General features: G+C 36.7%; 2 protein-coding genes across 2 annotated transcripts in view; one reads left to right on the top strand and one right to left on the bottom strand.

Annotated features, from left to right (window-relative positions):
• Positions 1-2,238: 2,238 nt before the first annotated feature.
• LOC121416456 (monocarboxylate transporter 6-like) lies at positions 2,239-14,746 on the top strand. The gene is made up of 5 exons (XM_041609950.1): positions 2,239-2,340; positions 5,286-5,515; positions 10,535-10,675; positions 11,533-12,393; positions 14,548-14,746. The coding sequence occupies exons 2-5, from the start codon at positions 5,305-5,307 to the stop codon at positions 14,679-14,681; spliced, it is 1,347 nt and encodes a 448-aa protein (XP_041465884.1). The 5' UTR covers positions 2,239-2,340; positions 5,286-5,304; the 3' UTR covers positions 14,682-14,746.
• Positions 14,747-20,923: 6,177 nt separating this feature from the next.
• Positions 20,924-24,457, bottom strand: part of LOC121416859 (thrombospondin type-1 domain-containing protein 7A-like) — a 49,341-nt gene continuing 45,807 nt past the window's right edge. The window contains exons 25-26 of the mRNA XM_041610380.1: positions 22,673-22,754; positions 20,924-21,043 (exon numbers count right to left, since the gene is read on the bottom strand). Coding sequence (XP_041466314.1) covers positions 20,932-21,043; positions 22,673-22,754 — 194 coding nt within the window. The 3' untranslated portion in view covers positions 20,924-20,931. The remainder of the gene's footprint in view (positions 21,044-22,672; positions 22,755-24,457) is intronic.

The raw sequence follows: 24,457 nt of genomic DNA, 5'->3' as shown, positions 1-24,457 counted from the left end.
CGACTGGCAATCTATTGAACAGAAGATGAAATACCAAAATTGTATCATTCTAGTCTACAAAATCTGGAATGATTCTGCACCAAAGTACTTTGAACTATTATTTGTCATACGATCCATTGTTACAAGACCAGATATTCCGCCTCGAATCCGATCGTCTATACTGAACCTAACCCTGCATCCGAATACAAAAAGTAATTATCATTCACTGCAAAATTATGCTTTCAATAATCATTGTCTGTACAAAATTCTTTAACACTCCTAACACATTTGCGAAACATTCTTTAAATACTCAAACTTTACATCATGGCCCAGTTGGGAGGAAGGGGGTGGGTTGTTAACCACATGTAACTGCACGTAATATACACAATTCTTTTTCAGTTTTTATTTATGTATTCTTTTATTTATTTCAATCGTGTTAATGTTCTCTATTTATTTATTCATTTATTTATTTCCCTTCCACCATGTTTATGTTCTCTATTTATTTATTTTATCATGTTAATCTTGTTTTATTGGAGGGATCCGTTGTTAAGTAGTTTTTCAAATGAAATCGGACTTCCCTCTCCCTTTTTTTCGATTGTGTTAAATAAAACATGAATAAATAAATATGGCAATCATGAAGAAAAAATATCATGAAAATTTGTTCTGGTTATTGAAGATTGCTTTGTTTTACGTGAAAATAGAGAGTTTAATTTCGCTTGCAAGACGCAGCACGGTCGACCTATTCAAGATCCAGTAATATATTGAGAATACCCGTCACATTACAAATGTAATAAATATGTCCATAACTCCTTGCCAAACTTTCTAGGTAATTGTTCTATTTAGAAAAAAATATCTGTATGATATACGACAGAACGATAACTTGTATGTACCAAATTACAAATGTAATTTTTCTCGATCAACTATTAAATATTCAGGACCGAGTATAGCCTTCCTGGTAGCCTGAAATCTTGCCAAATTATTTCGACTTTTAAACGAACATTCAGAAAGTTTCTTCTGAACTCATATTAATTTGCCTTAGGCTATCCGTTCCCCATCCCCTTGGTTTCGTTTTGGTAGATATTTTGTGTTATTGTATAGGGATTGACCTTTGAAAGGTCTTGAGGCCCATTGTTAATCCCACCCTTTTCTGTTATTTACTCTATTTATAATGTACCTTTTTTGTATTCACGTTTGAATGCATTTTTGAATGAATTTTAAAAGTGTTTTTTATGCTATTGTACCTGTGCTTTTGTCAGATTGTGGAAATAAATAAATCTAAATAAATCTAAATAATGGACGGTTGGGATGTAAGAGGGGATTCACACGCTTGCATTTTGCGTCACTTGAATAATCATTCGAATGACCCAGTTTTAGCGTGTGAATGCAAAGTAGCGTAATTTGAAATGCGCATCAGATGATGGTATCGAGGTGTACTGTTTTCCAGTGACGATATTCTAAATTAAATGACGGAGCGACACAGCCGTGTGAATGCTTTGACCTCCAAAACGTCATTCTGGAGGAGGAGAGCTTACGGTGACATTTCAACCACTTCCGCAGAAAAAACCCCAGCTATTTTCTGCTCTGTTGGCTAATTCTAGCATTTCACGAGTGATTGAAGGGGTTCCAAACAGAAGCCACACCTCTTCTCGGTGCAACGTAAAGCCGCAGAATTTCCGAATCCTCCTGAGCCATGTGAACGTCATTACAATTCGGCATTGCAAATAAGCATTCAAATCACGCGAAATGCGAGCGTGTGAAAACCCTCTAGGAAGTTTCAGAGCTGTTCTGGATACGTCGCGCACCTTCGAAGCTAAAACTCCCTATTGTCAACAGAAAAAAAGTTTTGAGAATGCCATTCGGCTGAGCTCGTAAAGAAGCTTTTATCATAAGTACAGTTGATTTGATACAATCAAGCATTGCTCATGTCTATCGTTGGGGTGTTTTATACGGAGTGCACATAACTTCTACTTCAAAGGAGCCACTAGGTTCAATAAGTCACGTCCGAAGAATAACCCGAGAAGACTGAAAAAACAACAACCATGAGTGCTGTACTCGTTAAACACATTCGTGTATGGCGTGTTCATTGGCTCTCTCTTCCCCGGAGAGACTCTTGTTGCTTTCATAAGAAGGACGGGAATAAAATATGGCGGAGGCCTGCTATTGGCGCTAACGCTGTTACTATGGTAGCACCTTGATATTTGCACACGAACCTCAAATTGACCGTCCGCGCCACCTTGAGGTTGCGAAAACCCCGGGACAGTTAGGATTCTCTTCAGCTGGGAAAGAGGATCAACTTTAAGTTTGCCTGAGGATCACGATGTTGCCTTTCGGATTGTGACGTAATAATAGGTGCACAGAGAGGTAAATATTCATATCAGGGCCCCGTCTTACAACAACGCCAACATAAAGGCATGTTTGTTCAAAATATTTTCTAATCTCGAGATTAATCCTACGAACTAGCGCGATAATTGCGTCTGCATTACAAACAATCTCGAGATTTTTCAGATCGGGATAATTTGCCGGATCAGAAATAGCACGCTGATTTGAAAACTCGGGATGGTGCAGACGGCCCTGTAGATTCTTATATTCGATGTAGTGCTTTGATAATGTTTGATTGACAAGTCACCAATGACACAATACGCTCAGTAATTCCGATTCATAAAATCAGTTTTCGAGTGAACGTGTGAATGGTGCAATGATTCTAAAGATGATCGGATTCTCGTGTGAAAAGGTCCTATATCTTGTTTTCTAAGCAACATTACACCTTCATTTTTTTCAGTATAAAAAATAAAGCGATGAATCTAATTTGATTAAATGAAACGACAAATTTGACTAGCAAGGACCCTTCTCTATCAAATGAAGTTGATTTAGGTTGATTTAATAATAATCCGCTTTTATGTAGCGATTAATTATCGGAACGACGTTTACTATCTGCTCCAGTCACATATTCATAACGGTGGCCGTACGGCGAGTCGGAAACTAGTCTGCATGCAGGCACAGACACTGATTGGAATTTTGATCAACAAGTGTGCATGCCTCCACGCAAAGGCTAGCACATACACAATTAAAGGGGTGGTCCAGGCTGAAAGTATAATTCACTGAGCAAAATGCCGAAAATTTCGTCAAAATCAGAAAACAAATAGCAAAGTTGTTTAATTTTAAAGTTTAGTAATAATTTGTAAAAACAGTCGTCATGAATATTCATTAGGTGGGCTGATGATGTCACATCTCCACTTGTTCTATCGATCTTTTGTATTTTATTGTATGAAATTAGGTTTATTCAAATTTGTTCTTCCAAGAACTAGAAAAATTGGATTGACAACTGATTTAGTGCATTAGATATTTATTGCTGCAACTTATTTCATTATAAGGGAGACATATTATTCACACAAGTATGAAATAATGAAAAAAATATGATTTTATGTAATACCATATGAAAACGGAAAGTGGAGATGTGACATCATGAGCTCGCCTAATGAATATTCATGACTATTTTCACAAAATATTGTTAAACTTTAAACTTCAATAACTTTGCTACATTTGCGCATTTCATTTGTCCACGGAGAGAGGGGAAGAAAAACCCGACACCGGGTATCGATGAGACTGAATGAGAAAAAGATGAAGAGAGGCGACATTTGTACTAATCTTCAGTATAGGCAGAGAGCGATGAGACAGCTAATGAATTGCACCTCACATTACTTGACAAGAAAATGACAAGAAACAATGCCTGCTGAAAATAAACAGGGCAGGGTTTCACACGCCAATACTTGTTAAGAGGTGCATTTTCAGAATATGGAAAATACTTTCTTTGTTCATATTCTTTGATTTTCCTGTTTCGACACGAGCCTACTTGTTCCAAAGGTTTCATTTACCTTTAACAACCGCACCTCACATCGTCTCTTAATCTGTCAACAAATCACGGAAGACTGATCATCCTGCAATAATTAACAACAATCCACACAATAGAATATCATGCATGCTGACATGATGGGAAAAGCCCGGAGAGAAAAACAAATATAGTTGTTGACAAATGAAAATAAATCATTTGATTGCTGTATGCCATTTATGCATGCAAATCATCATATTTTCTCATGTACAACTTAAAGACGCATTCACGTCGAGGCCCTGTCGGCTGCTTCCCGAGAGAAGCGAGGGATTTATCGAAGCAGAAAGTTCATAAATAAAACCCTAAGCTCTATCATTAAATGCAACATTTTTTTTCTGGATAGGCCCTACAGCAGCTTTGCTGTCAGGTGAATTAGGGTTATATTGTATGATCATCAAAAAGATTACCTCGAACTTGGACTTAGTCCTTTAACCAGAAGTATCTAATGAACATCAGTGATTAGTTGTTAATCGATCCCGGCCAAGTTCGCCGGCTGACTCGCCCATCATATCATAATCAATGTGGCTACACTTCAGCTTCCCTCGGAGAAAAGTGCTGGTAGGATTCCGTTAACTTGCTGTTGAATTTCTAATAATAATAGCTGAAGAACAAGCTACAAAGCGACCACTATACATGCTGTGGATCTAGATCAACAAGCTCCTGATGACCCTCTTGATAAAATCTGTCCGTGTCAATTAGACCAGGGGCCCGATGCAGAAAGTGTTGGAATCAAACGCCACTCTAAATATCATGCGAAACTTGATTTTCAACCAATCAACAGCACGCATTTTGGACTTTCGATTGATTTTTGAAACGCAACTCTTTCAGACCCCCAGTTTGTGGTTTCATAGACAAGTTTGTTCCAGTGGCTTTTCTTTCATTAGGATAGGCAATTTTCAGAGCATGGTATGGTTAGGCGGCCATTCCTGCAGAAATGCATAGACCAGGTGACAAGAACCGCAATTCGATGAACGCTGTATTTGTTGCATGTCTACTTGGAACGCATATGTTGCTATTTCAATGCACTTAATTAACCAACTAAATTATGTAAATAGCAGTCGTAATGGGTGCACTGTTGTTCTTCAGCTAGGGATCTAACAAAATGCACACTTAAAAGAAATATATAGATATTCAAGAAATCGAAATTCAGTTGCTGCTTTTCTCATTGTTAAACCCCCTTGTCATTCGAGTCCAAATTACTTTCATGCACAGAATGGAACTACAAACTGGTTTATTTGATGCAGATGGGATGTGTAAAGAGGTCAGCATAATAGATAACAGATCATTATAGGTAATGAGGAATATGATTAATCAGAAACTGAAAAGGCTATTAAAGGTCGACATATTTGTGAATTTGATATGCATATTTTCCTTCAAAAATTATATATTCAAGTTGCTATCTTGTTTCTTTTCCATGCAGGTCGATTGCATCCGCTAAGATGAGCGACCGCGAAAGCAATCTTGAAGGCACCGCCGCGAACTCCTGGCGGTTCGCGATTCTTCTGTCAAGGTTTGTCTTATCAGCGTTGCAGCAAGGAATGTTGAAATCGCTCGGGTTAATCATGCCGTATCTTGTCACCAGGCTGGACTCTTCCTATGAGACGATCGGGTTGATCCTCTCCATGGAGTACGCCGTTTTCTTGATGACAAGTGAGTACAAGTGAGTGGGAGGATGACCGTGAAGCCAGTGCGTTGTGTGTAAACGTATCTCCCATGTTTCAGAGCTGTTAATATCTCCATGTTTCAGAGACGCAGGCTATGTTACAATGGAAAACACACCGTCCCTCGGATAGGACGTTAAATGGAGGCCCCGTGTAGAGGAGAGTCACCACCTTTACACGTTTTATGTCTAATGAAATGTCTAATGTGTGAGGGTGTTTGTGTGTGTGTGTTAAAGACTGGAGAGAGAGGGTGTTTATATGTGTGTGTGTGTGTGGGGTGCATGGACGAAAATCATCCCGGGGGGGGGGGGGAGGCGGATACGTCCGCCTCACTTTTTGGAAAGGGAGGGGGGACACAAAATTAAATGTCCCCCTACTATTAATGGTCTTTTTTGTGATGAAAAAAAAATGCATCATTCAAAACAAAAATAACGTAGTCAAAATGCTAACATTTGCAAAATGTTGCATTCTAAAAATGCAAACTTTCTCGCGCGGTCGCCCCTCTCCCGCGCTCCATCTATAATCTCACAAAAACTTCGCCATGACAAATCCCTCCGTTTAGCATGTTTAGCGTTAAAGGTTATATCCGCTGCCATCATGAAAGTATATGGTTATATCTATTCATAAATTGTATCATACCAAGGATTTTTATATGTGGTTATAAATTTAATCATAAACCATGCAATAAAAAAACAAACTTGCGTGATGGGGGCCCAGGACCAAAATCCAGTTGAAACCAATAAGAGCAAAACCAATTTGAAACCAGTTGACCAACTGGTTTCAATTGGGAAATTGGAACAACTGATTCCAATTGAAACCAGTTGCCAATTGGTTCCAGTTAAAACCAATTAGCCAACTGGAACCAGTTGGCAATTGGTTTCAATTGGTTCCAGTTGAACCACCAATTAGGCAACTGGTTTCAATTGGTTCCAGTTGTTCCAATTTCCATTTTAAAACCGGTTGAATCCAATTGGAAGGCAACTGGTTTCAATTGGTTCCAGTTGAAATCAATTGGTTTCCAAATGGATCCAATCGGAACTTCCAGTAGGAATTAACTTAATTAGTTACAAATTAATTAGAATTTGCACTAAATATTGCTCATGCAACAAAGAAGCAGTGTTATATGTCTATTAATACCAATTTAAAGGGCATTGATATAATAGATATGTATATATTTATATGAAAGATCTTCAAATATGTGTATTTGATGTACTTTGGTAACAGTTAGTGGTGTACTAATTATCTTATAATCTGTTTTGATTATAATCATTTTAAACACTTATCTGAAACAAGTGTGGTACTTGAAATGGAAAAGAATTAAATAGATACATTGTAAATGATGATGAATCACATAAAACATTAATGTGTGCACACTGGTAGCTAATATGCAAATTAACTGTTGGAACCAGTTGGGTAACTGAAAAATTTCCAATTGGAACCCAATTGGAAGTCATTGGCAGTTACCAAACTGGATCGAATTAGGATTTCCAGTTACCCAACTGGCTCCAATTAGAATTATTTGTCAGTTAGTCAACTTTTCAGCTAGAAGTCATCTCCAGTTAATACCCAATTGGTTCCAGTGAGGATTTCCAGTTACCCAACTGGTTCCAGTTAGAAATTATTTCTAGTTGGAAGTCATTTCCAGTTACCAAATTGGTTCCAGTTAGGTTTCCAGTTGCCTAACGGGTTCCATTTAGGATTTCCAGTTGCCCAACCGGTTTCAATTGGTTTCAACTGGAAAGCTAACTGTTTTTAGTGAGCTATCCTGATCGCCAACGGCGTAAATGTATTTACCAAATACTATTTACGTCTCCGAGGAGTCCCATTTATTTTCGAACAAAACACCTCGTCAACAATGACTTTGGAATACTCAATCAGCGCGACACGATGTGGGGATAGAACAGTGGCGTAACTACGGGGGCACGTGCCCTCCACCCCCTATCGGCTGGCAAAAAAGGGGAGAAATGGAGAAAAAGAGGGAGAAAGAAAGTGAAACGTAGTGGGTGAAGATTTTACATCATATTTTTAAACCTATACGCTTCACTCAGCGGACATCATTACCGTCATCATAATACCATCGACATCAACGCCAGACTCGACGCCAGACTCAGCGTCAGACTCAACACCATCGACAAATAATAAAATACCAAGGCATAAAAACTAAGTATCCCTAACATAAGGTTTATTTTTTGCACTAAATAATCATCTCATAAATAGAAGGGCAATCAAGAATGTAAATTAATATTCAACTTCATTATATTTTCAAAAAAATAACTTATGATTTCTAATCCGATTATAGTAAGCAAACAATTACAGTAAGATAAATTCAATTTGCAATCATCAGCAATCAATTTCTGCGTCAAATAATATCGAAATCGTAAGAACATATCTTTAAAATGTTTCCAATAATCTATATCAACTTCAAATCAAGACCCTTTTTAACTATCTATCATCTGCTTATTCCAGTTAATGGACCTTTCTTCTATTGTTCCACGCCTCTGGAACACCGGCCCTTCTTTCACTCCGAGAAATTGACAACATCGAACTCTTCAAATCGTCTCTCAAAACTTATATCAGCAGGGGCCCGTTGCATAAAACTTTTTACCTGAAAAAAAAACTTTTACTGTAGTTTTTGCCCTGTGTTAAAGTAAATGGCAGAAATCAGACTAACCTTAATTTTCAGTTTTTACCAGAGTTTTCTCCGGCACAAGAATCGAACAGGCCCCAGATGTGCGATAATCAGGTTAAGTGCCTGCGCTTATGAATGTCTTGACAAAATATGTATTCTGTGGATCATCATCATCATCACATCTCAGTCAATGATTTGAAATGACAGCAATATAGCAGAGGCAGCTCAGTTTCTTTCTATATAAATGTCAGGTAATTTGCCAAATCAAACTATCAAAAAGAATTAACCATTCGAATTTACTTACAGTTTAACTAGTGACAATAAAACTTGGAAGCCCGGAGCAGCCCATGTCCATGCAGTACAAACCAGTAGTATGATGCATAAGAGCCAGAAACAAGTAACTACTACGCCCTGTTTCTAGGCTGCTCTCAGAGAAAATTCAGAGGTCTTCAGTCTGACAGTCCTGTAGCTTCAAGTGACCAATATTAATTCTAGCTAGGTTTTAGATTGAAATATAGACATGCAATTTAAAACCCAATCTACTCAAATATGGCATTCACCTGCAAATATAATATAAACCCTTGCAAGAAAACTATTTGAGTCAGCTATAGTATATGGATCAGAATGAATCAGATAGCCTAAGATTGGGTTACTAGTGTGCAAAGGAATAATAATAATGATAATGATAATAATATAGGGTATTTATATTGCGGACATATCCACCTTGTTAAGTGCTCAAGGCGCTCCTATATTACCCGGCTAAGCTAATCGTTCATAGCGCACACAGCTTTTTAAGGAATTACTTCCTACCGGTACTCATTTACCTCACCTGGGTTGAGTGCCGCACATTGGGGATCAGTTTCTTGCTGAAGTAAATTACGCCATGGCTGGGATTCGAACCCATGACCCTCTGTTTCAAAATCCGAAGACTAATCCAAAGGGCCATAACGCTCCATGAATGAAGTACATGAATAGAAATAGCCTGCTACGCAGCATAACTTTTTTAAAAAAGATACATGACCGAAGCAAACTATTTGGGTCACTGGCATGGCATGGTACTTTAGGTCAATGTTTACCCGGGGGGGGGGGGGGGGACTTATATTGACGAGTGGATACCATGCGCGACCAAAAAAAAAACACGTAAAAAGGATGTCTTTTTCATGATAGGGCAAGTTACGTACGTAACGTGAAAAGGGTGTCAAAAACACAAAAATATTGAAAAAATCTATTTCGCTCGGAAAAATATTTGTGTTTAGGGTCAAATATCCAGGGGTGATAAAACAAAATCAAAATGTTTTATAAAGGATGTCCTATTCGCCCCAACACTACGTGTTTAGAGTCCGATTTGCGCGAGGTGTGGAAGGTGGGGCCGTACTAAACCAAAATAATGGTGTGTAAAGTTAAAACCGATGACCGACGGACCCGCGACATAACAATAAAATATCGCTGTACTTGTTTAGGGGTTCATTTCAGGAAATACTTGCCAAGAGTATAGTTTTGTTTCCAATACTTGTTAAGGGGTGCATTTTCAGAATATGGAAAATACATCGCTGTACTTGTTTAGGGGCTCAATTCTGGGAATACTTGCCAATAGCATTTGTTTCCAATACTTGTTAAGGGTAGAGTTTCACACGCCAATACTTGTTAAAGGGGAAGTTCACCCTGAAGAAAACTTTCTTGTGAAAATAGCAGAAAAAATAGTAAAAAATATTGGTGAAGGTTTGAGGAAAATCCGTTGAAGAGTAAGAAAGTTATTAGAGTTCAAAGTTTTGGATTTGTGACGTCATAAACGAGCAGCTGTCCCATGTGTTATGTAATATAAAATGCATAAATTTCAAATTTTGTATGGTTCCTGATGACTTAATTTTGTTTTCTTTTCATAATCGGATGTGAAACGATTTGTCTATTGATATACAAAAGTTACAGTGAAAACCATTTTCAATTTTCTAAGAAAATGACATTTCATTGACTTTTTACCATTCGCTATGTAGGAATGCTGCTCGCATATGACGTCACAAATCAAATAATTGAAATTCTAATAACTTTTTAATTATTTGATGATTTTTTTCTCAAACCTTCGGCAGTATTTTTCATTAATTTTTCTGCTATTTTTACAATAAACTTTTTGTCAGGGTGAACTTCCCCTTTAAGGGTGCATTTTCAGAATATGGAAAATACGTGTTTAGGGTGATTTTCAAGACCCCGTGGTCACGCATGGTATCCACTCGTCAATGGAAGTGGCCCCTCCGGGATGTTTACAAACAAAGTCTGATGTAGACATGACTTGTTACAAAGCCTGTCTTTTGGTTAATCGATTTTACCAAAAGGCATTTTGGGTTACCATGGTTACCATGCAGAATTATTTATATTTTATATCAGGTCCATTTGTACATCTACTGTCGAGGAGATTCGAACCCAGAGCCTTAGCCATTATCGGAGCTATTCTGTCATCAGTGTGCATCATGATGTCCGCGGCCGTGTATTCAGTCTGGATCGTTTGGTTATTATTTATTGCAGCAGGTAAGACTTACCGCCCTTTCACAAGGCCTTAAAAAATCGTAATTTGAATGATAATTCTAGGAAATAAAGTAAATGGCGAATTTTGGAACTAGAACATGATTAGAATCGGGTCATGTGGTCCAGTGGTTAGAGCATTGGACTCATTATCGCAAGGTTGTGAGTTCGAATCCCAACTCTGCCATTGTCTCCACTGTGATTAAAAGGCTCGAGATTGATATCTGCCGTCTATAACGTCAGTCACTATGACTGATTAACCTAGACGTAAAATTTTTCATAGGTAATTGGTTATATACCAAATCCAATTCTACTCCGGAGGTGAATTCCATTTAGAAGTTTCACTCCAATATTACGGGACGAATTTTGCGTGTGAACGCTTGACCTCAAAAAAACATTTGGGGGCAGGGGGTGGGCGGAGCTTGGTACGTGACCTTTCAAGCACTACCGCAGACAATAAAACTGTCATGCACTCATCATAGTTTGTATTTATGCTACAACGGCGCCGGTATCCGACTCCAGCTAGACCAACAGAATATATTAATAAATGACATGCCGTCGTCGGTCGGTTCGGAAACATTTCCCCCCCGAAATCATTATTTAATAAAAAAAAAGAAGAAACACTTTTCATCCAGTACACTATAAAAAGTGTTTTATTAATCTCCCCCAAAATAATGTGATGATTTAAGTCACAGTCATCTGGTAAGTCTGTGCTCGAAATTGATTTTTATTAATATCTTTCTGGGCGCTATTTCATCCAAATGAATAATATCGAATACAACAGGAATAAAATTTCGTTTAAAAAAGGATTTCTGTAAAGTTAATCTAATTAAGCTTTAATTAATATTGTTCTTATTTCACAGGTGCCCTTTCATCTCCAGTTTACCAAACGACGCTAGTTCTTCTGCACCAGTACTTCAACGAAAAGTACGCCGCCGCTAATGCACTATCGTCAACCGGTGCGCTAGCCGGAGGAATCGTTCTCCCTCTTGTGACGTCGTACCTACTTATTGCATACGACGTAGATGGCGCTTTATTATGCCTGGGTGCCATCTGTTTGCACTTTGTTGTAGTTGCTGCATTACTAAGGCCGAATGTAGGTGTGCCGATGGTTGAGGAAGAAACCAGCAAGCATGGAGAATGCACGGTGTCTTTGAGTTTAGGCTCTCCTGATAAAAACATCCCGATACAAGGAGCAGCAGCTTATCTTGGGTGTAAGATTAAACGATTTGTTCGCTGGCTTGGGGAGGTAACCGATTTAAGGACACTGCAGGCAGAGAAAACATACTGCTTGTTGATTCTCCCGTCCCTCTTTCTACATCAAATCACCTTCGTCGGTTGGGCAATGTTTATGGTCCCTTGTGTGACGTCATACGGAATCGCAGCGACTCGAGCAGCTTACTTCCCACTCACGGGATCATGTGGAGGTCTCGTCGGGCGTATCGTCTATGGTGCCATCCTCTACCTCCGCCCGAAGTGGGGGAAGCGGTCTGTAGTAACAGCACTCAGCATTTCCTCGTTGAGCTTATTCAGTTTTGCCTTCTTGCAGAGCAAATCATTTCAGTTTGTTTCAACCTTCTTCGCTGGTTTTGGTCTGTACGCAACGTTTTCTTCATTCTCTGCAGTCCTGAACAATTCTGTTGCCAAAGAGAATTTTTCTGGGATACTATCAGTCATGTCCTTCGTTAGGGGGATTGGTGTGGCGACTGGAAGTTATGTAACAGGTAGGTCTTATTGTTATCGAAGTTTAATGACGTCATTGACGGGATGTAAATTCGTTTTTTTTTCCTACGACTTTTTGCCATGTTTATCTTTCCTTGCCATTGAAAAGTAGTTTTTGGAGTCTTTGAATTCGACCTAAAGTTGAAAGTCTCGCATCAATTTTCATGAACGAAATGATCCCCGCCCTGATATTAACTTCTTACCTATAATAGGATTCGAACCCAAAACCTTGACAAGGTAAGCGTGGGGATTATCCCATTGCGCAATGCTGACCAGTCTTTGCCAATCGTCTGTATGAATATTTAGAAAGTGTATAGACTTGACTATTAGATAAACCCTATTCTGACGCCGTAAAGAAAATGCAGTAGGGAAACAAATTATCTGGTGGACAGTTAAGATTCTATGACATAATTAGTCAAAGAAAATATTTGTATATGACCTATCCACGGCAACTACATCCCACCCCGCCGAAAATTTCTTCTAGGGGGGGGGGGACATTTGTAAAAATATGAAAAAAAAGGTGGGGGTGCTCCCATTTAGAATCCGCGACTAGTGAAAATTAAGGGGGGGGGGAGTAGAAAGAGGTAGAAGTGAGGAGAGCGAGTACCAGCAAATATATAAGGAAGTGTAAAGTAAACTATGATCGGGGGGGGGGGGGGGAAGTGTAATATGAAGGGGGGGGGGGGGGGGGTCCCACATTGTTGATGTGCGGGGGAATTAACGGATGCTGCCCCCTACTCTAGCTGTTTCAGCCTTGTCTGAATAGTGTGTTACATGTGGGGTAAAGGGATTAATAATTTGTTTTGTTTGTTTGTTGTTTTAATTGCTTTTTGTTTCTTTTTAATTGGATGAACGCACCATATTGTATGAGTGCCTCCGATCCAAAGGAGTATGTTCAAATAAATAATAAAATGAATGAAATATAAGAACTTAGAACACAATGGCCCGTATTCTGAAGTCAGGTTTAACCTAGACCAAGGTCTAACTCTGTGCTAAAATTATGGGAAGCCAAAAGTGTCACATTTTTATTAAGTTGTATGTTTTTTATGTTAACTGTGCTCTCTCATGATTCTTCAATGGTGAAGATAATCATCTATTTATACTTCTTAGACAATTATGAATGATTTGGGGCCAAATGAGCTGAAATAAGATATCTCTACTGATAGTGATCCATACATAAACCACAACTTTAAACCTGAGTTTAAGTTAAACCCGACTTCAAAATACGGACCAATCAGTCAAACATGTTAAACCCTCAAAGAATATACTTACACAAAAATAAAGAGTGAATAACGCCTGCTAAACGACCAATGATACGTCATTCAGTCTGGAGACTGAGGTTGGTATTATCGTGGCGCACAATATGCGATCGAATACAACACGTTCTTCGCACTTGGCATTTAATATGAGAGTTCCAAAAAGTAAAATTAAGTTCGACGTGATTTTGATTTCAGTAGACCTACCACTATTCAGAACTGTGATCACTAAAATTTTCATTGAATGGAATGTTCTTATCAAATGTTATTACCATTTCTTTAAAGTTCGGATCGCAACGAATTGTATAGTGTCCGCCGGACTTAAAATGTTACCATTAGTTTTATGACCTGGACGGGGTTGGGGGGTTTGGGGAGGACCTGTGGGTTATGGCTATTAGGTTAGCCTTTTCCATACCCAGGCAGCCTCTCCAACTTTCATCCAGGTTTTATTTTCTCTATCATGTACAAGTTTGATTGATCTTGTCTCTGATCTGTTTGTATTCTTTATTTTTTTTTGAAATTCCAAATAAAATAATAATCGCTAGAGGGTATTCATTTGTCTCGCAATTATGGTCAACAAGGAAATTTGTGATCACTCTCGCAAAAAGTGTTCACTAGCTTACTTGTAAGCTAGTGAACACTTTTTGCGAGAGTGATCACGAATTTCCTAGAAAGCCAGTGAACACTTTTTGCGAGAGTGATCACGAATTTCCTAGAAAGCCAGTGAACACTTTTTGCGAGAGTGATCACGAATTTCCTTGTTGACCATAGTAGATTGCGAGACAAATGAATACCCTCTAGCGATTATTTCAATCCGCAATAATGAACCTATTTAGTAAAATAATAATAATTATAATAAAATACTGATATACCTATATATTTTACTGATTTTCATTGCAGGTCTCATCTTTGAAATAACTGGTTCATTCGCTGTGGCATTCAAGGTCCTAGCCTTCCTGGAAACCGCAGCCATCATACTGATTACCATCTTCGCCATCCTACAGAAAAGAAAACAAGCTTCTTCTCACACTTGAGACTTCCTCGCGAATATGATATTTTTTTTTCGTAACATGCAATTAAGCTTGCCGTGGATTCATGATGGAAGGGGGGGGGGGGGGCATCCGATGATATTTCAAGAAGTGGGGAAAGGAAAAGGCATGAAAATATAGACAGAACAAACAAAAGGCAAAACAGGAAGGAATACAATACAAACAATTAAGATGATCGAAAAAGGAGAAAAAGGAGAAAAAGGACTAAAAAAATAAAGAACAAGAAGAACGACAATAAAGGGTACAACTTCCTACTTAGAGTAGGAAGGATAAGATAAATAAGAACTGCAAAGACAGAAGAGCGTACCTGTGAACAGAATGTGCTGGGTCATTGTCCTCTTTCCATTCTGACGAAATATACACGAGATCTTTTTTATTTATTTATACTTAATTAGTTTTTACTATCTGAAATAAAATATTTTATGGCAATTGTTATTCTTTTATGATTTGTACACAATGAGCTCTCTTGAGGATAAAACATTATGTAAAGACTGTAAAAAAATATCACTTAGTGGCCGCAGTATCTTCATATTTTGAGGTAATATCATTTACTATTATGCTTTTCACACTGTACTTTTTTCCCTTAACCCCGGGAAATTGGTGGGCTAAGAAAGGGGGGGGGGGGGAGCCTTAGCCCAACCAGCTTCCCGGGGCTAAGCTTAGCCCACTTTGTTTTCACACTACGTTTTAGCAAAGTGGGCTAGCACGGTAAATAGTAAGGTACTATCTGGCCCTGCAAAAAAAGCAGGGTCAGCCGGCCACAATTGCGGTGCTAAGAGATGCAGTGTGAAACAAAACTGGGCAAAGGAAAACTGGGGCTAAGCAATGGCCAATCACAGAGGTCGAAATTTCACGTATCACGGTCTGTATGGTAAAATTATCAATATTCATGAGCTGTGGGATAGTTCGGGTTTAAGGCGTTAACCCCGGCTAAGCAGATAGTATGGGGTTAAGAAAGACAGTGTGAATAAAAAAAGGATAGTATGGGGTTAAGGATAGTAGGGAGTTAAGGAAATGCAATGTGAAAAGCATATATGTGTACTCGGAAATATACATAGGTGGAGGAGTAGGCCCATAGGAGTATGTTAATTGCCACAATCAGGTCAATGTGATTCAGTACATGTATATATATGAATTACATGCAATTCTATAGTGTGTTTATCACAGCGTGGCAGGTTCACAATTGGTGATTTCAAGTTCAGAGTTGACCTTTTGGTGTTAGGTCAATTTTTACATGATTATAACACCAAATATAAAATGAAGATGGTCCCAAAAAGTCACTCACTGGTTGTTGAGATGTCAATAATGTGATCTGGATCAGTTTTACAAACTCTGAGTAAGTTTTGGAGCAAGAGGAAACAATCAAAATTTCAACACCAACACCAAGGCCTACACCGGACTTGAAATCACCCAATGTTGAATACTTTCCACACGTGGGGTGCACACACTGAAATGTCTTCACATTTTGATCAAATAGATCAATTACTTCAGAGCAGCTGTACAATTCTAATGTGATGCGTGTTCAAATGGGCTTAAAGTTTTCCATTTGAAAACTGTGTAACAAAGAAGGGTTCATAATGTTCAATGTGGAATATTATCAATATGAGGCCACAGTAGTTTATGATGAATTTTAAAGCAGATACGAACCAATAGCGCCATCTCGAGTCCTCAACTACTCATACCTGGCCAGTTTCCTGTCCCATAATGCTAGTGTAATCTAGTAGTTTTTTAGTGTCCGATCTCCTTGATTACTAATTACATAATTACATTAAGGAACCTTCAGACATTACATGCTCTGCTTTTTATGCACGTTCCTTCAAATTTCAATTTATTTACTGCCGTTATACACGTAGTTTGTAAGTAATCAAATGTATTTCTTGTATTATGCTATTATTATGCCATCTTGTGAAGTATGAAAATAAATTCAATTCAATTCAATATAGACCCACTTGAATAACATGCTAATTAACTACTCAATACATTTATATTGCAATAATTATGTTACCAAGTAGCAAAACAATTACTTTTCCTCTCAGAACATTTTAGTTTCTCTATGCAAATACAATTATAGGTATATTTATTATCTTTAGTATTAGTAGATATCTGAAACATATATTTTAAGACTATGTATTTATAACACAAGTCAATGAGAGACCACACACAGTTCAATACCCCTTTAAGGTATACGTATATGACCACATGAAAGTTTTTTTCCTACAGAAATAATTATCAAAACCAAACAATAAAATTGTGTTCATGTTCGATGCATATACTTTATTATCCATAACGTTGATATATTTACATACACTGTATATTTACAAAACAAAAGCTATAATCATACACATACATATGGTATCAAACAACAGAAAAAAAAGAAAGAAAAAAACTTACATCTCAGGACTTTCATGATTGTACCTTTTAAAATACAACCGGAGTGGGGGGGGGAGGGGTGAAAAATAACAATTCTCAGAAAAGAACAACTCTCTAAATATTGCTCACTCATTAGCAATGTACAAACACCCAACTGCCTGCAGCTGACTACTGAAGTATACACACTATTTACTACTATACATATAAATATTTACTACAAATATTATGGTGCCCTTGAGGTACAGATGATCACACAAATTACAATGACTTCAGTCGTGAAGTTCTCAACTTTGCAATTTTAGTTTGTAATGCAAGTCGCGAACTTCACAGCTAAAACTACAAAGTTTGCACAAAAATCGTGAACTTCACTACTGAAATTGCAAAGTTTGCATTGAAAATCTCACCAACTTTAAGAATGAAAATGCAAAGTTGCAACGGGGTCGAGTGTAATCCAAAGTACTTCAGAGACACTATAAAATATCACATTGGGTGATTTCAAGTCCAGTGTTGGCCTTGGTGCTGGTGTTAGTGTTGAAATTTGGATTGCTCCTCCTAGCTCCAAAACTTATTCAGTTTGTAAAACTGACCCATATCACATTATTGACATCTCAACAACTTGTGAGTGACTTTCTGGGACCATCTTCATTTCATGTTTGGCATTATAATCATGTGAAAATTGACCCAACACCAACACCAAAAGGTCAACAATGATCTTGAAATCATCCACTGCTGCTCAGAGAGGTAAAACCTTGTAAAACACAGTGACAAATGTTAAAAAAAAAAAAAACAAATAAACACAAGACAGCTCTGAAAAAGCCATTTTATTATTTATGGCATGAGTGGCACATTCTTAATAGCGTTATAAAGGAATTATTAAGACTGTATTACTAAATATGGAATTACCACTATTGCCATATTTCTGAAATTCAGCTTTTCCTTGATCTGGCCTAAAAAATGTTTGAATTTCAAGACAAAAGGTTTTAACTGTCCAGGCAGCAACGACATGATGTTTGGAAGGCTTGGGGAGAAGCTGTGAATTAATACACCAATTAATCCACACAAATTGCACTATTCTATCATATAAATGAAAGTACAAATAGAAAATATATATAATAATGATAATAATAAAAACAGGCAATTATATAGCGCCATCTATATAGAAATATTCTATTCCGAGACACATTGTTATTATCATTATTACCCCAGCTTTAGCTCTAGCTGCCTTTCAGCGTTCATACATTAAAGGAATTAATCCTGCCAGGTACCCATTCACCTCACCTGGGTTGAGTGCAGCACAATGTGGATAAATTTCTTGCTAAAGGAAATCACGCCATGGCTGGGATTTGAACCCACGACCCTCTGTTTCAAAGTCAGCAGACTAATCCACTGGGCCACAACGCTCCACATAAAACATGATAAAACAATAATAATAATAATAATAAACTGGTGATTATATAGCGCATAATCAATCGAAATTGCTCTATGCACTCTACATTTACAGCTCTCTGATAATACAATATAACATTACGATAAAAATAAATATTTTCAGACACAATAATCTGAAATAAAGTAAAAAAAAATATGTATAATGTAAATAGCACCACATTGCCTACTATTAACCAAGGCTGGAATAAATAATGTTTTAAAAATATTTTTCATTCTCTGCATCATAAGATATACATTGTAATAAATTAACTGTAGCACCATCATATAGTAAAACGGACTAGTCACAAACTGTGAAAAGATTCTTCAAATTGTAAGAAATCAACCCATTATAACTAAATTCTCTCCTTCCCCTAATTGGGAAAGGGAACATTTGGTTCCGAGAGGCATAAGTTTACCCTGGCAAAGAGTAAAAAAAGAAGAGAAATTGTGACAAATCTATTTTGCTATGTCAAAGGATTCTGAAACATAACTTTATCATGTTGCTCCTTTGAGAAAAATTCTCAAACAAAATTATAATCACAAATCCTAAACTGTAAAGTTTCACTTGGCAGCACACTTATCTTGTTTCTGATTAAACCAATGCAGGCCTGTGGTATGAATTCCAATTCAACTTTATAGGCCAGAGCTGAATGGTCTAATTCTGTGCTAAACTTTATGGGAAGCCCAAAAATATCAAAATTTTGTTTAAACTGTATGTGTCTCATGTTTACTGTAATATTTAGTTTCTGGTTCAATTGCACACCAAATGTGATAAAAAAAATAATTCTCTACTTTTCATGATGGGTCACTAATGGCTATTAAAAGTCAAACCACAGCTTAACTTCAGAATACAGGGTGAAGATATAATATAAAAATATATCAGGCTTTGAGATAGTACAGTGGGAATTATTTATCTGAGGTTGGACAGGCAGTTACTATTTTCCTGAGGGGCGAAATAGCTTCATTGCCAGTGTAATTGAATTGACCAGTCGTTTGCCTAGAATACTCATGAATATTCATAAGAGGGATATAATGATATATATATACCCCCATTGCATAAGTAAATTAATATCTAGGACATTTCTTTTGGAAGATATATCATAAAATCCCACCTTTGTGCGTATAGAACGAGATTGGTACACTGGAAGCAAAGTAAGTAGGAAAGCATTCAATTAAAGAAAATATATAGATTTGCTTATATTTCTATAAATATTGTAACATATACAATTAAGTAGGGAGAGCCCCCAAAGTTTCAGAATCTATGAAGATAATATGAATATATTAAATGGCACTGAAACTGTATGGCACTGAAATGGCAGTCTGAAGCTAAATGAAAGTAAAACTGAATTCATAATTTTGGGCAACAAGAATTCCTTGATGAAGGCCAATCATAATAAATTGGTTCTGGACCGCATACATTCATAATTCAGAAGGTTCGTTAATCCGAAAACTTAATGATTAACTAACCTTATTTCGTTTTTGGACTAACGAACCTTTGGAACAACGAACCTTATTTCGTTTTCAGGTTCGTTAATTTCGTTTTCGGACGAACGAACCTTTTTTTGATTATCGAACGTTTGGAATAACGCCACAAATGTTCGGATTAATGAACCCTTTTATGTTTTCAGATTAACGAACATCGAGGTATAGGCAATTTACGTGTTCTGTCTGCCTCAAGTGTACGGAACCTTGATGCTATATTTGATTGCAACATGTCCTTTACTATACAATGCCTAATTAGCTTGTTGTACACAAGCAAATGGGAGGCTGAATGTCAAACATTCGTACCGTTGCACATAGCTTGCTGGCTACATGCGCAATGCTGCCCGAGGTCATGTGCGCTTTTGGGATTTGCTTTTTGCTTTCAATTTTATTGCTCCCTTTTCAAAGATACTGCAAGAAAAACTCCCTTTTCCCCCGATATACTTTTGCTAAAGTCCGAGGCGTTGTACAACACAAATAGCGAATATTCTTATTCGCGCAATGGTGCGAGATTTCACATTCGGTGAAAGAAAGACACTCTATTCAACTCAGCTAATGCCTCGTTGAATAGAACATCTTTCTTTCACCTCATGCGAAATCTCGCACCATCACACTCATGCCTATTCGCAACATGTCCTTTACTGTCCCTTACTAGCACTTCAAAGTCAGTAAGATATCAACTGCAAACCTTGGATTCGTTCTTCACTGAATGATGTCATCAGTCTCCTCATTTGCATACCAAGCAGGATGTGCTTATAACTGTTTTGTGAAATTAAGCGAAATTTTAAAATGCCATAACTTTTGTATTTTACATCCGATTTTGATGTAATTTTCGGTATTATCCTTGTTGGACTTTTCTCTTTTTAGTCATTTAACTTTTTGTTGGGGTGGACTGGTCCTTTAAGCGTTGGTGTTGAACAGACATTCAAATCTAACCCTGTGGATTTCTGAATCTCTGTCAGCATGCGGTTTCTTCCAGCATCCTTGTCTTCATGCTGCTCCGGAATGATCTCCTGTAGTTTGTTGAGTTTGGTATCGGCTCAAAGTGGACCTCCCCTGTGTGGTAAAACCTGCAAAAACAACACAAAACAAATACATTCATGCTAACCAGTAGCGTACCTAGGATTTTCTACATGGGGGGCAAAATCGTCCGCCCCAAAATTTGACAAGCCAAAGGTCTTCAACCACAAATAAAGGATTTTGTACCAGAAAAGAAACAAAAAAAAAGGTCCTCAACAGTTTGAATTATTTGAATTTATTCTTCTACTTCATTGTTGCACGGCCCAAATCTTCGCCATGGCCATTACTACCACCAGCATTACAAGCTTCTACACCTTCATTTTCATTCTTTGTAATCATTTCTTTCTTCGTAACTGAGGATTAAGAAGTTAACTTTGTTGAATTACTATTACCATATATTCATAACAACTTGAAACTTAATTGTTATATCTTGGCACTCTATCACTTTTATATTCTTCTCTTTCTTTCCTCTCTTCGTTTTTCTTACATTTTTATTTTGTTTTCTTGGATGCAAAACCAGTTTAAAGGTGCTTCAACCAATCAAGTTTTTAGCTTATGTTGTTCATTATTTACCCGTGTCTTATATATATTTATATATTATATGTGTATTCTTTTATATTGTACATTGTGAACAAGAATAAGTAAATACATAAATAAATAAAATTATATTACTATCATAGGTTGAGAATGTGCATACTCATTTTCTTCAAGGAGCCTTTATTCTGAACCATTTCATTGTGACATCATCAGAAAAAGATTTTTCTGAAACATACCTGTATAAGAGTGCTTTTTGATAGACATTGACTTATTGTTCAGACATGTATTATATGTATATAGATTTTGTTGTTCTGTTCTGAAGCGCCTTGAGCATCTAATCAAGATAGGAAGTGCACTATACAAGTCTCACGTATTATTATTATTTTCAAAAATCGCCAACAACAATGCAAGATTACCATAATCATACAAACCATTAATCAGTTTGAATTATTTGAGTTTATTCCTCTACTTAACTGTTGCACGGCCAAAATCTTCCCCTTACAAAAATAAACCATGGTATTATCATGGTACTCATGGTTTTACCATGGTATTACCATGGTACTCATGGTTTTACCATGGTATTACCATGGTACTCATGGTTTTACCATGGTATTACCATGGTACTCATGGTTTTACCATGGTATTACCATGGTACTCATGGTTTTACCATGGTATTACCATGGTACTCATGGTTTTACCATGGTATTACCATGGTAGTCTTGGTACTACCATGGTACTACCATGGTACTACCATGGTAATACTATGGTTATCATAATATTACCATGGTAAGCATGGCCTTAATTGTTGGTACCATGGTAATACCATGGTATGTACGGTAATACCATGGCATTACCATAGATACCATTGTATTTTACTAGGGTATCTATGGTAGTACCAAGGAAATTGTAGTTTACTATGATTCTTCTATGATACACCCACTATGATACCAGTTTGCATGGTTCTACCCATGGCCAAATGGAGCAGGTGGGGCAATTCCCCCACCCCCCATAGATCGCCATGGCCATTATTACCACCAGCATTACAAGCTTCTTCATCTTAATTTTCTTCTTTGTAATCATTTAAAAGTCGCCAACAACAATGCAAGATGGATTAACCATCAATCATATACCAAATTACTTACCTGTATACTAATACTCCACACAGAATAGCTGCTAATATGATAACACCCATACACACAGCACCAACTACCCACTTCCATGTACCTGTATGGTAGAACAAACAGAACAAAAAAATATGGCATTTGACCATTCACAAAATCAACCAACAATATTATTTGAGATTTGAATATAGCTGAAAGATCAGGTTCCGATGTTCAAAATAATGTATAAAATTAAAAAAAATATTGCATTCTCTATAATATCTTTAGGAAAATAATCAACCGACAATATTATTTGAGATATGAATACAGCTGAAAGATCAGGTTCCGATGTTCAAAATAATGTATAATTTAAAAAAATATTGCATTCTCTACAATATCTTTAAGAAAATAATCAACCGACAATATCATTTGAGATATGAATACAGCTGAAAGATCAGGTTCCGAGGTTCAAAATAATGTATAATTTAAAAAAATATTGCATTCTCTACAATATCTTTAAGAAAATAATCAACCGACAATATTATTTGAGATTTGAATATAGCTGAAAGATCAGGTTCCGATATTCAAAATAATGTATAATTTAAAAAAATATTGCATTCTCTACAATATCTTTAAGAAAATAATCAACCGACAATATTATTTGAGATATGAATACAGCTGAAAGATCAGGTTCCGATACTCAAAATAATGTATAAAATAAAAAAAAATATTGCATTCTCTACAATATCTTTGAGAAAATAATCAACCGACAATATTATTTGAGATTTGAATATAGCTGAAAGAACAGGTTCCGATGTTCAAAATAATGTATGATTTAAAAAAATATTGCATTCTCTACAATATCTTTAGGAAAATAACCGACAATATTATTTGAGATTTGAATATAGCTGAAAGAACAGGTTCCGATGTTCAAAATAATGTATAAAATTTAAAAAAATATTGCATTCTCTACAATATCTTTAAGAAAATAATCAACCGACAATATTATTTGAGATTTGAATATAGCTGAAAGATCAGGTTCCGAGGTTGGAAATAATGTATAATTTAAAAAAATATTGCATTCTCTACAATATCTTTAAGAAAATAACCGACAATATCATTTGAGATTTGAATATAGCTGAAAGAACAGGTTCCGATGTTCAAAATAATGTATAAAATTTAAAAAAATATTGCATTCTCTACAATATCTTTAAGAAAATAATCCACCAACAATATTATTTGAGATTTGAATATAGCTGAAAGATCAGGTTCCGAGGTTTAAAATATTGTACAATTTTTAAAAAATATTGCATTCTATACAATATCTTTAAAGAAATAATCAAGATTTGGTCGCCAAAAGAAACTTTGCTTTCTCATCATTTTATTGTTTGAAGATATAATGAACTAATTATCTTTACCACTTTAGAAGAGTTAGAAGGAGAAAACGAAGAAATGCAAGAATAAGAAGAACAACAACAAGAACAAGAAAATAATGAGGAGGAAAAGGGCAATTGACTCTCAATCTAAACACAATTGTCTTATGGGGCATTGCAAGAAGCCTGTGATCAATCGCAAGTCTATTTTTTGGTCCCTAAATTAATCATTAGAGTTTACAAATTTGCGATTGATTGTTAATCTGCTTCTTGAAACAAGGAGTGTAATCTGATTTTCTACTATTACAATTGAGCTTCAGAATATTTGCAATTGATTGCAAATATTTTCTTGCAACACCCCCTTAGCCATTGTCTTGGAGATCTCTTTCTCCATACCAGTCCTATCTACATTAAGGCTGCCCAACATTCAACAGTTAACGCTGTTTTAATGAAT

The sequence above is a fragment of the Lytechinus variegatus genome, chromosome 6 (assembly GCF_018143015.1).
Source record: "Lytechinus variegatus isolate NC3 chromosome 6, Lvar_3.0, whole genome shotgun sequence".
Classification (NCBI taxonomy): Eukaryota; Metazoa; Echinodermata; class Echinoidea; order Temnopleuroida; family Toxopneustidae; genus Lytechinus; species Lytechinus variegatus.
The sequence above is the reverse complement of the archived record's forward strand: the minus strand, read 5'-3'. Positions and strand labels throughout refer to the sequence as shown.

What these genes read in the sequence shown, in the direction of transcription:
- LOC121416456 (XM_041609950.1), top strand. Translation starts at nt 5,305, where the DNA reads ATGAGCGACCGCGAAAGCAATCTTGAAGGCACCGCCGCGAACTCCTGG. An exon ending in CGCCGTTTTCTTGATGACAA is followed by an intron (nt 5,516 to 10,534) that starts GTGAGTACAAGT and finishes ATTTTATATCAG; the next exon opens with GTCCATTTGTACATCTACTG. An exon ending in GACTGGAAGTTATGTAACAG is followed by an intron (nt 12,394 to 14,547) that starts GTAGGTCTTATT and finishes TTTTCATTGCAG; the next exon opens with GTCTCATCTTTGAAATAACT.